Source organism: Grampus griseus (genome assembly GCF_964374135.1).
Source record: "Grampus griseus genome assembly, chromosome: 17".
Taxonomy (NCBI): domain Eukaryota; kingdom Metazoa; phylum Chordata; class Mammalia; order Artiodactyla; family Delphinidae; genus Grampus; species Grampus griseus.
The window spans coordinates 45,580,290-45,594,225 of record NC_139011.1 but is presented as its reverse complement, the minus strand read 5'-3'; the positions used below and the strand labels follow the sequence as shown (position 1 = coordinate 45,594,225).

The window sequence follows — 13,936 nt, the reverse complement described above, 5'->3', positions numbered from 1 at the left end:
GCCTGAATTTTTAAAATGTATAGATGCTTATTAAAATTATAATTTCCTATATTTTCTGATTGTGAAATGGTAGATAAATTGATCAACGTTTAACCTTTCTCTTTTTGGGGGGTTAAGGTGCCCCTGCTGTGTTTCCCTAAGCACACTCTTAGTCGGCCACTGATGACCCAGCACCAGTCCTGCCCAGATTTAGCAGCTTATGCTTACAAGGTTTCCTTCAGATATTGAGGCCCTTCTGCTTTGCCTCTGTATGTTTTTATCATCAACTCATGTGATTGGATATTATGACAAGGAAGCAACTAAGATCCTTCATTCTTTTAATCTGATTCCTATATTCAGTGTAAGAATCATTTCATCTTTCTTTCTTTTGTTCATTCATTTCACTTTTATTGAGTGCCTGCCATCTGTTTAGCAATTTGCCAGATATAAGATATAAATGAAAAATGCAATTCTTACTCTCTAGCATCTCAGAGTTTAGACAGGCAGGTAGAGAGGATACTAAAAAAAATATTTTTTAAAAAATATAAGAGACATGAAAAGTATATATAAGAGTGCTATGGAAAGGAGGAGGGAAAACCAATCCAGCCCTGGTGATTGCTGGGGGCATTGGGAGAGGGAGACTCTTCTGGAGAGGAAATGATGTCTTCTTAAAACCCAGTGTTAGTGGGAATGTAAATTGATACATCCACTATGGAGAACAGTATTGAAGTTCCTTAAAAAACTAAAACTAGAACTACCATATGACCCAGCAATCCCACTACTGGGCGTATACCCTGAGAAAAACATAATTCCAAAAGAGACATGTACCACAATGTTCACTGCAGCAGTATTTACAATACCCAGAACATGGTAACAACCTAAATGTCCATTGACAGATGAATGGATAAAGAAGAAGTGGCACATATATACAGTGGAATATTACTCATCCATAAAAAGAAACAAAACTGAACTATTTGTAGTGAGGTAGATGGACCTAGAGTCTGTCATACAGAGTTAAGTAAGTCAGAAAGAGTTAAAAAACACCATATGCTAACACACAAAATAAGGTTCCGAAGAACCTAAGGGCAGGACAGGAATAAAAATTCAGTCGTAGAGAATGGACTTGAGGACACGGGGAGGGGGAAGGGTAAGCTGGGACAAAGTGAGAGAGTAGCATTGACATATATACACTACCAAACGTAAAATAGGTAGCTAGTGGGAAGCAGCTGAATCACACAGGGAGATCAACTCCGTGGTTCTTTGTGACCACCTAGAGGGGTGGGTGAGGGAGGGTGGGAGGGGGATGCAAGAGGGAGGGAATATGGGGATATATGTATACATATAGCTGATTCACTTTGTTATACAGCAGAAACTAACACAACATTGTTATACTCCGATTATACTCCAATAACGGTGTTAAAAAAGAAAAACCCATTAAGTAATGAACAGGCCAGTTAAGGAAAACTGTATTCTAGGCAGAGAATGCCAAGGCAACAGCCCAGGAGCATAGGATAATGGCTATTTTTTGGCCCAATGGCACTTACTACTCTCAAGTCCTAATTTTGTGATCTACAGTTACATAAATGGTCATGCAGAATAGGTGCTAATGGGGAGCTGTGCCATCCTCTGTCTTCTCTCAGCATTTACTGCAAGCCTCTGGTGATACTCTTGTCTCACTGTATTAAAGTTATCTATTAAAATAGTGTCTCTTTAAGTCACACATGTTCTGCAAGAGCGAGGACCAGTCTTTTTCATCATTTCCTCAGCTATGCGTGTCAGTTGGTGGCATGAAGCAGACACTTAACAGATATCCAAATAGAGTTAATTTTTCTAACAAATTTTTTCCCCAATGACTTACCAAACCGTTCTCTTTAACAAGAAAAATTTAGATTGAACTTATCAGAGTTAAAGCATCAAAAACTAACTCTCACTAACTTTTCAGAGTTTTCTAACTAACTTTTCCATGGTGTAGCTACCACAAAAAATGGAGGTTCCTGCAAAAATTAAAAATAGAACTACCATATGATCTAGCCATCCGACTTCTGGGTATATATCCAAAGAAATGAAAACAGGATCTTGAAGAGATACTTTCATCCACATGTCCATTGCAGCATTATTCACAATAGCCAAGATATGGAAACAGCCTTAGTGTCCACTGATGGAAGAATGAATAAAGAAGATGTGGTTTATATATATAATTTAATATTATTCAGCCATGAGAAAGAAGGAAATCCTGCTGCTTGTGACAATATAAATGGACCTTGAGGGCATTATGCTGAGTGAAATAAGCCAAACAGAGAAAGACAAATATTCTGTATTTTGGATGGATACCAAGTCACTCAGAAAGTTGATAGGAAGGCTGGAGATTAAGCTTGGAGGACAAGACTGCTGAAATCACAGCCAAAGATCCCCTATTATATCAGTTAACTTGTCTTCAGGGGCTCCATTGGCTTTGTGGCCATTTGACACTACACTGCTTTTGCTCACTGATACTGTTTCCTTTCATGTACCTTGATACAGATTTAAAGTCCCAAGTGAAACATCCTAGATCTCAGACTCTGCTCCAGCTGCCAGCGGAAAGGGAGAGGGACCATCTTCCCTCCTTGGAAGAGGTGAGTCCTGCCCCTGAACAGGATCCATACCATGGAACAGGTGCCTAGATGAGGACGACGGTTTGATCTTAGGCTGCCTAAGCAACAAAAATGTCCACCAATCTGACTGAAAGGTTTCTGAGTCATCGTTCCAAAGGATGGCCTTCTGTAAAATTTTTAAAATATAAATAAGATAGATTCCTGGCTGTCTGAAATGGTTTAGATAATAGTTCCTCCATGAAGCAGAGACAGATTGAAATACAATACATCCTCACATGGCTATCATCTCCTGAAATGCTAGAAATACCTTTGTGTCAAAGTCTTATTAGAAGCCCAAGAGCTGGAATTTAGAATGACATTCCTCTCCACCCACTCCGCCCCGCCAACCCCCCAACCATGATTTTGCTACAAGAAGTTGGTCAGAAGATGCATTTCCTCTCTCAAGTTGGTTGTCTTTTGTTTGTGACTGATACTATACACAGTGAAGCATCTGTGTTTCACAAAAATAATGTGTGAAAACAGTTTTCAAAAATGCACACTGTGTGTATAAAAAGAAAACCAAATTATGGTTACAACTTTGTAGTGCCTATTGAATTTGTCGGTGAATGGAAATCTAATTGCTATCCATTTCTACTGAAGCCTTCTATGAACATTACATTTCCATTAAATAGAGAACTCAGGTATAGCAATATGGTGTTCATGTTGAAATAGTAAAAATCATTACTGACTAGTTGTTTAAAAATTTATACTTCCTCTTGACAAATGGTTAGAGGAAATAACAGAAAATATCATTCATGTCAGCAAAGGTAAAAGGAACATATTTTCTGAAATGTTACAAATAGCTCCCTGGTTTTGAATGATGACTACAAATTATTCTCCTATTCTTCATTTATAATCACAGAAACTCTTCTTCAACACCTGCTGTTATTACCATGGGATTGGCATAAAAATATTATCACTTGCAGGGCTGAATTTAAGGACTGAGGGACCCACAGCTTGGGTTAGAGGGATCAGACCTAAACTGCACTTGTTGCAAAAAAATCTATTCAACACTCCATCCAACGGCAAGAACAAATAATATTGTATTTTTATAAACTTGGTAACAATGTTCATGATTAGTTCCCCTCCTCCTTCTCTTTCTGGTTTTTCTTCTTCAGTGATGTGAATGACCAGTATCCTTTTGATGAGTTGGTCAGTCCGTTTTTTAATGATTTTGTATTTTCTTTTGATGAATATTTGTCAAAAGAAAGGAGCAGTTCAGATAATGAGATTTACAGTTAATAAGCTAAAATCACAAAATGATGTTAGATTAATATTTCTAAAGTACAGCTCTAATCAATATCTGCCCTTAGTCTAAAGTCTTTCACGTCTCTATCTAATTAAGTGTAGAGTTCTGGACTTCAAATGTCTTCAAGCCTGTCTTCTGAAATTTTATTCTGTCCTGTATGTATAGTACAGATCAGTTCAGTGGTTCTTAATCTTGGCTGTACATCATAATCACCTGGGAAGCTTTTCTTTTTCAAACACTGATGCCCAGGTGCAGCTGCGTGCTAATTGAATATGAACCTGGAGATGAAGCTCAGGCATCAATTTGTTTTTTCTATTTTTTTTTAAGGCTCCTTATTTTTGTTATCTATTGTCACAAAACAAACCCATACCAAGACTTATTTGTATAAAACAGTAACCATTTTATTATGCTCCTGAATTCTGTGGGTTAAGAATTTAGATAAGGCATGGCACTGATGGTGTGTCTCTGCTCTACGATATTTGAGATCCTGGCTGAGACAACAAAAATGGCTAGGTGTGTCTCAAACAGCTATGTGCTGGAATCATCTAGAGGCTTCTTTATTCACTTTTCTGCCACTTAGGCTGAGATGACTCAAAGGCTGAGTTCAGATAGTACTGCCAGTCAGGGTGTCTACTCTGCTCCTCCATACAGCTTGGGCTTCCTCAAAGCATGGTGGCTCAAGGTAGTTGGATTTCCTATAGGAATCCCAGGACTCCAGGAGCAAATATTCCACTGAAAAAGGTGGCATTGTGATGCTTTCTATATACCTAGACTCAGAAAGCATAGCATCACTTTTGCTGCATTTTATTCATTGAAGCAGTCACAATCCTTCAGATTCAAGGGGAGGGGACTTACGTCTCTACAGGAAGAGTGTCAATGAAATTGTGGCCATAACAAAAGTTGCCATACACCCCCTGGTAATTCCAATGTACAGCCAAAGTTGAGAAGAGCTGGATCCATTTCTTGCAAATACTGATCTACAGAGCAGGGCTGGGACTTGGGTGAGGCGAATGAGATACCTAGGGTGCAAAGGCAGTCACTCTCAGGATCATGCAAGTGCAGGGTAACACCTCCTTACATTTTGTGCCCAAGGCCATTTATCGGTCTCACACTAGTCTTGCCCCTGCTACAGAGCACCAGTGTATGAATCATGGGTGAAAGAAGGACTTAGATTCTTGGGTCTCATACTTTGATATTCTGATTCAGGAAGCCTGTGATGTAGACTGGGATTCTGTATGTTTTCAGAGATTCCAGTAGACTAATTACAGATTTCCATGTACTTTCCTGGGTGTCATGCCTTTGCTCATGCTGTTCCCTCTACCTGGAATGACCTTTCCTTCTATTTCTATCAACTATAGAATATCTACCAATTTTTAAGATTTAAGATCAGGAGTATTTCAAATACTACCTCTTTTATCGGGCCTCTCTTGGTCCCATAAGCTAAATTATAAACTGTTCCTCCTAAGAAACCCGTAGCACTTTTTTATATGCCTTAAGGAACTCACATTTTGTCCTGGTAGTTTGTGAACTTGTCTTATAGAAAAAACATGTTCTCTTTTCTTGGAGGCCACCAAACGGAGATCTGGATCCACCCCATCAATTCTCACAGGCAGAGTCTTGTTTGAAAAAAAGTGCTATTTTCTTTGACTCATCTTGCTCTGAGACAGTTCAACTTTGTAACCCACACAGCAACTGGTATGTACTGTGCACATTTTAGAAGCACAGTGGATATCTATCCTGATGGAAGGTGAGATTACCATTTTTGCAGACCTCAAATGTTGAATAATTGCCCTCGTTTACATTCTTAAGCATAGATAGGTATTGCATCCTTTATTGTGACTTCACCTTTGGAAAACTTGCTTGAACATTACCTGACAATCTTTTCCCCATAGAGAACTTTTTTTTTTTTTTTTTTGATGCTCACTGTATGCAGAGTCCATACCCTTGACCATGGCACTACCACATTTAAGCCACAGAACCCTTTGAGGTAAGCACTGCTATTGTGATTCATTTTCCTGATGAGGAAAACCGAGGCTAAATGATTTAGTAACTTGCTAGATCACAAAATGACAAATTAACCAGGGCAGGTTCTGAACCTGGGCATCCAAGATTCCAAAAATGTGTGATTTTATCTTCACACTAATCCAGCCCCTCTTTGGTTGGTGGTATCCATTTACCGGTCTTTAGGGAGGGTAGGAAAGACAGGTGCACTTGTTCAAAAGCAAAGTTGGCAAAACCTCCTGGAATCTCTCAACTCATACGGTTTCTACCCGGGGTGAGCTTAGGGGCGTCCTTACTTTGTGCTCTTGCTTCTCAAGACACCTTTCCATCTGTTCCCCCTCTCTGTCTGGGCTACCTCCTTTCTCGCTGCATGTGGGACTGTTATGGAGTGGGCAGATACCTCAGTGTTACATTCAGCCAAGGCCGATGGCGGCGCAGGAAGCGGGGGACGGTCATAGTCCACTCCCTCACAAAGTGGAGCAGCGCTTTGCTACGTTCAGGGATGAGACTGATCCAGTCGCTGCAGCCAAGGGAAGTGGGGGAGGCGCGAGTCAGAGCGCGTGGGAGCGCTGGGGGACAGAGGTAAGGAGGGGGAGAGCGAGCCAGAGAGAGACAGGAGTGAGGCTCGCCGGGAAGCGAACACCAGCTCCGGATCCCGAGCCCAGCAGCAGGCGGGGCAGAGACGGCAGTGCGGCATCCTTTGCCTGAGTCTGTGCAGCCGCCGAGCTCCACTCCCGCTCCCGGCCATCAGGGCTCCCAAGAATGGAGGATTCCCGGGAGACGTCGCCGTCCTCCAACAACTCCTCGGAAGAGCTCAGCTCTGAGCTGCAGCTGTCAAAGGGCATGTCGATCTTCCTCGAAGTAAGTACAGAGGGAAGGTGTTAGATCAGTGCCCCTCCCCGCCCCCACCCACCGCCATCGTCTTTTTTCTTACTCGGGAGGAGGCGTGTCGGCCCAGGAGCTGATCAGCCAGTGTTTTGCCCCCAGAACACCGGAGAGAACTACCTTCTACTTCGCTTCCCTCTCTCCCTGGTAAACCACCCAGTTAAATGCTGGAGAAATGACCACCACTCAACTTGTAAAAACGGCTGTCCCAGACCTAAAACCTGGGGCTTAACAACCCTTAATAAATTCCCAAAGTTAAATTTCTCAACAGCCTGGATTCCAATAGGGACTAGGTTTGTAAATACAACAGTCTCCATAGGGGTGGGGGGAGTTGTCCCAACTCATCTCTAATGTGCTCTGTTTGCAGCACCCACCTCGCAGATTCTCTGTGGTGACCAAGGGAATCGGTAGAAGTGGCAATGCCTCACCTCCTCCTCCAGCCCCCTAGAAAACACTTTGAAAACATATTTGTTTTTCATTTTTACCAGCGGTGGCCAAGATCTCTTTCATAATGATCCTTTTTTCACTGCCATATCCTATTTTTCCATTTTCCTGCTCTGTTATTGGCCTTCTGTACCTCTCCAAGTTGTAATTACTGTCATTATCTTCATCAATTCAAGCATTTAGCTGTTCTTCTTTTGGTCCTCTCCCTGGCTTCGGTATTGATTCTCTTCCTCCATTTCTCTGCTGTTGATGATCAGTTTTGTTCATTCTTTATTTCCCTTTCTCTGATATTTTTCTGCCTTCATGCTATGGTTTCTATCTCTATAGCAGTTTTATTTCTTATTTGTTTCTCGATTTTGCTTTACTCTCCTTCCTGCTGGTCTCTATATTTCTCACCCTTTTGTTCAGCTCTTTTCTCTGCCTTTAGGTTTTGTGGTTTTCCTATCCCTCAGTTTCCTGCGGGGCACCCAGCTCTCTCAGCGCCTCAGTTGTCACATTCATGCTGTCCCCTGAGGTAGTTTCTGGCTCAGTGGGGACAATTCTGGCATGATAAAAGATGGGCAAAGGGCATTGAAGAGTGATTCGTGCTCTTTCCTCTAACCTTCTCTGAGTTATCATTTCTTATTAAAATCAAGGTGGGGGGGCCAGAGGCCAAATACATTTATTTATTTGTGGAGCAATGAAAATATGAGGAAACCAAATTATTAGTATCATGATGGTGAAGCAGAAATGATGAATATAAGGGAGAGGAGGCAAGGAGCCCTCCCAAGTTTATTTTGAATGGATTAGCTTGAATTTTTTAATTGGGAGAGAAACTCCTATCAATAATTAAACCTAGTGTAAGGCAAAAATATAGATAAGGTTCAACTTTGTTGAACCTAGCAGCCTTCTCTTCTAATCACCATGCAACTGCAATTGGGGATACAGGCATTCTGGGCAGGCCATCTTCTTCCCACCAATACACATGTGGGATTCCAATTTCTTCCACTCAATAAGATTGTTAATACCTCATTCTTAATGAGGTATTAACAATACTAATGAGCACTCATCTCTGCTTAGTTTGGGTCAATCAGATGATGTTATTGGTGCTAATGGTTAAACTGGCTGATATTATTCCTTTTAAGTCTTGCCATTCAAGGCAAAAAAGCCTCTGAGGAACTAAGCAGGTAGAAGGAGGAGGCACACAGCACACCAGAGAAGGAAATCCTCAGGGCCAGAGAGTCAGGACCCCTGAAAATCATCTCAGTTATAAGTTTGATGGCTAAACTGCCATGAAGTTGATTCAGAGAGAGAAAGAGGGGCTTCCATTCATTCTGAGCTGATCTTCAGCCTGTCCCCAAAGGATAACAAGTGCTTCCCTAAGACTTTTTTATTTTTCTGGAAAAAAGTGTATTTAATTTATTTAATTAATTAGTTTATTATTTATTTATTTTTCTTCCAGTTTTATTGAGATATTATTGACTTACAGCACTATATAAGTTTAAGGTGTACAGCATAATGTACACCTTAATATATCCATAATGTGCACTTACGTAGATCATGAAATGATTACCTCAATAAGTTTAGTGAACATCCATCATCTCGTATAGATACAAAATTTTAAAAATAGAAAGAAATTTTTCCTTGTGATGAAAACTCTTAGGATTTACTCTTTTAACAACTTTCACATATAACATGTTGATTATATTTATCATGTTGTTCATCATATTCCTAGTACTTATGTATCTTATAACTGGAAATTTGTACCTTTTGACCACCTCTTCCAATTTCTTCTCCTCCACCCCTGCCTCTGGTGACCACAAATGTGACCTCTTTTTCTATGAATTTGTTTGTTTGTCTGTTTTTTAATATAGTTGACTTATACCACTATGTTAGTTCCTATTTAACAACACAGTGAACTGACATTTCCATACATTTCAAAATGATCACCATGATAAGTCTAGTTAAGATCTGTCATACAAAGATATTACATAGTTATTGACTATTTCCCCACATTGTAGATTTCATACCTGTGACTCATTTATTTTGCAACTGAACGTTTGTACCTCTTAAACTCCCTTAGTTATTTTTCTTTCCCCCACCCCTCTCTCCTCTGTCAATCACCTTTTTGTTCTCTGTATCTATAACTGTTTCTCTTTTGTTATGCTTGATCATTTGTTTTGTTTTATAGATTCTACATATAAGTGATATCATACAGCATTAATCTTTCTCTGCCTGACATATTTCACTTAGCATAATACCCTCTAGGTCCATCCACTTGTCACAAATGGCAAGATTTCATTCTTTTTTTATGGCATATGTTTTTATATTGCATATATATACCACTTCTTCTTTATCTATTCATCTATTAATGGCCACTTAGTTTGGTTCCACATGTTGGCTATTGTAAATAATGCTGCAATGAACATAAGGGGGCATATATCTTTTCTAATTAGTGTTTTCTTTTTCTTCAGATAAATACACAGGAGTAGAATTTCTGGATCATACGATAGTTCTATTTTTAATTTTTTGAGGAATCTTCATACTGTTTTCCATAGTGGCTGCACCAATTTACATTGTCACCAATAGTGCATGAGGGTTCCCTTTTCTCCACATCCTCTCCAATACTTGTATTTGTTGTCTTTTTTGATAATAGCCATCCTAACAGGTGTGAGGTGATATTTCATGGTGGTATTGATTTGCATTTCCCTGATGATGAGTGATGTTAAGCATCTTTCCATGTGCCTGTTGATCATCTATATGTCTTCCTCGGAAAAAAGTCTATTAAGATCTCCTGCCCAGTTTTTAATTGGGTAATTGGTTTTTTGGTGTTGAGTTGTACAACTTCCTTGTATATTTTGCATATTAACCCCTTATCAGATATGTCATTTGCAAATATCTTCTCCCATTCAGTAGATGGAGCTTTTGTTTTGTCGATAGTTTCCTTCACAGTGCAAAAGCTTTTAAGTGTGTAGTACCATTTGTTTACTTTTGCTTTTGTTTCCCTTTACTGAGTAGACATATTCAAAAAAATATTACTAATAGTGATGTTAAAGTGTGTACTGCCTATATTATCTTCTAGAATTTATATAGTTTCAGTCTTACATTTAAGCCTTTAATTCATTTTGAATTTATTTTTGTGCATGATATGAAAGAATAGTCCAGTTTGATTCTTTTGTATGTAGCTGTTCAGTTTTCTCAACACTATTTTTTTTTTTTTTGGCCGCATCATGCAGCTTGTGGGATCTTATTTCCCTGACCAGGGATCAAACCCGGGCCCCAGAAGTGAAAGAACTGAGTTTTAACCACTAGACCACCAGGGAATTCCCTTCAACACCATTTATTGAATAGGCTTTTTCCTCATATATATTCTTGCCTCCTTTGTGGTAGATTAATTGGCCATATAAGTGTGGGTTTATTTCTAGACTCTATTCTTTCCATTGATCTATGTGTTTGTTTTTGTGCCAGTACAATACTGTTTTGATTACTGTGCCTTTGCAGTATAGTTTAAAATCAGGAAGCATGATACCTCCAGCTTTGTTCTTTCTCAAGATTGTTTTGGTTATTTGTGGTCTTTTATGTTTCCATACAAATTTTAGAATTATTGTTTCTAGTTCCGTGAATGCCATTGGTATTTTGATAGGGATTACACTGAATCTGTAGATTACCTTTGGTTTTAACAATATTAATTGTTAATATTGTTAATATTAATTGTTAACATTTTAACAATATTAATTTTCTAATCCATAAACATGGTATATCTTTTCATTTGTTTATATTGTCCTCAATTTCTTTTATCAGTGTTTTATAGTTTTCTGAGTACAGGTTTCTTACCTCCTTAGGTTTATTCCTAGGTAATTTATTCTTTTTGATGTCATTGTAAATGGGACTGTTTTCTTACCTTCTCTTTTAGATAGTTCACTGTTAGTGTATAGATATGCAACAGATTTCTATATATTAATTTTGTATCCTGGAACTTTGCCAAACCCATAATGAGTTCTAGTAGTTTTTTTGTGATATATTTAGGATTTCCTATATATAATATCATGTCATCTGTGAACAATGACAATTTTACTTCTTCTTTTTTTGGGTCAGCCTGCTGGTGGGCAGGGCCAGGGCCCAGGGTGTCCTGGGGTTGGTGCTAGCCTGCTGGTGCATGGGGTTGGTGGACACTTAGGTCACTTCCATATCTTGGGAATTGTAAATAATGCTTCTATGAACATTGAGCTGCATGTATCTTTTTTAATTAGTGTTTTTGTTTTTTTCAGATATATACCCAGGAGTGGAATTGCTGGGTTATATGGTAGTTCTACTTTTAGTTTTTTGAGAAATCTCCATTACTATTTTCCACAGTGGCTGCACCAATTAATATTCCCACCAACAGTATACAAGTGTTCCCTTTTCTCCATATCCTTGCTAGTATTTTTTATTTGTGTCCTTTTGCATAATAGCCATTCTGATCGGTGATATCTCATTGTAGTTTTGATTTGCATTTCCTTGATGATTAACAATGTTGAGTATTTTTTCATGTGCCTGTTGGCCATCTGCATTTCCTCTTTGGAATAATGTCTATTCAGCTCTTCTGCCCATTTTTAATTTTTTTTTTTTTGATGTTGAGTTGTATGAGCTGTTTATATATATTGGTATAAATCTTTTATCAGTCATATCATTTGCAAATATTTTCTCCCAGTGAGTATTGTCTTTGCAATATGGTAAAGGGACATTTTCTTTGGTACTGTGTATAACATAGCTGTGTATTATATTATCCAGATTTTTTTTCTAGCAGTATACAGTATCATTTAGGGCTAATTTGATTGCTGTTAACAGAAAAAAATAACCCAAACTATTTTAAGATTTTAAAAAATAACAATTTATTGACTCTTGTAATGAAAAGCAGAAATCATCTTTTCAGGATGGCTTGATCAGGGGCTCAGAGAGTGTCATCAAGATCCAGTTTCTCTCAGCCTCTGGATACTCCTTTCTTGAATGTTAGTTATTTCCAGGTTGTATATTATATTAACTTCCTAGGGCTTTTATAATAAAGTACTAAACAAATGGTGGTTTAAACAACAAAATTTACTCTCTCAGTTCTGGATGTTAGAGGGGTGAAATCAAGGTGTGGGTAGGACCATACTCCCTTTGAAGGCTCTAGGGGAGAATCTGTTCCATGCCTGTCTCCTAGCTTCTAGTGGTGACCATCAGCCCTTGGCATTCCTTGGCTTGCAGCTGTATCACTCCAATATCTGCCCCTGTTATCACATAGCCTTCTTCTTTGTGTCTCTGCATCTCTGAATTGCTCTCCTTATAAAGTCACCAACCATTGGATTTAGGGTCCAATCCAGTAAGGTCTTAGTTTGATTACAACAAAGACTGTATTTCCAAACAAGGTCACATTCACAGTTACTAGGGATTAGGACTTCAACATTTGTTTTGGGGCAATACAGTTCAACCCGTGACATATACAATTATAACAAAGCAGCTCCTTACCTATATTTTCCTAGGTTCAAAGTCAACAGAAGATAAAGTGTTTCTCTCTTGACAACTCAAGGAAATCCATGGCTTCATTGGCTTTATTGTGCTAATGCCTGAGTAATCACTGTAGCCAGAGGAGTATGACACTCTGTTTACTAGGCTTGAGTACTCTGCCCAACCCTGGAACACATGGTCCAAGACTGGAGGAAAGATTGGTTTCCCAGAAGAAAATTAGAAATCTTTACTAAAGATACTGGATGGTCAAGCAGTTCATATTTATCAAAGACAATTTAAGATAGTCTCAGATAATAAATTAACTCATAAAAGTAAGATATACTATAGACGCAAGAGCTCTTATTTATCCACAATTTATTATTTTTGTTCCTGTTTATTCCCCGTGTTATTATATGATTGACTTATATTAAATAGCACATATTTAAAGTGAAAGGTTGATGCATTTTCACATATTTATATATATGTGAAACTTTTACCACAATCAAGAAAATAAATATATCTACCATCCTAAAAAGTTTCCTCATGCCCTCTTGCAATCCAGCCCTCTCTGCCCTTGCATTCCTACACAACCCTTAATCTGCTTTCTGTTACTATTTGTATTTTCTAGAATTTTATATAAATGGAATAATATATCTTCTTTTGTGTCTAGGTTTTTTACTCAGCATAATTACTTTGAGATCTATCCAAGTTATTGTATGCATCAAGAGCTCATTCCTTTTTATTGCTCAGGAGTATTCATTGTATGGATACACCATGACTTGTTTATCCATTCACTTGTTTATGGACATTAGGATATTTTTAATTTTTTACTATTGTAAAGAAATATTTCAACTGGGAAAACTTTATTTTAAATTGGAATTTCTTTCATTTAATAATGGTAAATTATGTGGGAGTATAATGTTTCCTGCAATACTTACAAAAATGGTGATAAAATGTTTCCTTTTTCTTTTCCAGATACTGAGGAGAGCAGACAAAAATGGTAAGAGCAAAAGTCTACAGTTTTTACTTATTAATCTCTTACTGTTTAGATCACTTTATATAGAATAATATGGAAGAGAGAGGGGAACACAAGAAATTGACACATAAAATGTCAGTTTCTTGTACCAGTAAGAGTTTAAGAAGAGTTCATGGCTCCAGTTTAGGCGAGTTCATCAGAAGTTGACAGAGGTATCTGCATTTGACAGGAAGGTGGAATTTATGCCTTTGAAGTGAGGAGCCATCATACTTGGGCTCTAGCTTTCCCTTTTGTGTTGTGCTTTAAACTAATTTTAAAGTAATAATA

At 38.3% G+C, this 13,936-nt stretch overlaps 1 protein-coding gene across 1 annotated transcript in view; it reads left to right on the top strand.

Annotated features, from left to right (window-relative positions):
- Positions 1–6,621: 6,621 nt before the first annotated feature.
- The window catches only part of NECAB1 (N-terminal EF-hand calcium binding protein 1), a gene marked incomplete at both ends in the record, with an annotated part of 274,029 nt that continues 266,714 nt past the window's right edge, over positions 6,622–13,936 (top strand). Inside the window, 2 exons of the mRNA XM_082674826.1 lie at positions 6,622–6,720; positions 13,609–13,633. Coding sequence (XP_082530952.1) covers positions 6,622–6,720; positions 13,609–13,633 — 124 coding nt within the window. The remainder of the gene's footprint in view (positions 6,721–13,608; positions 13,634–13,936) is intronic.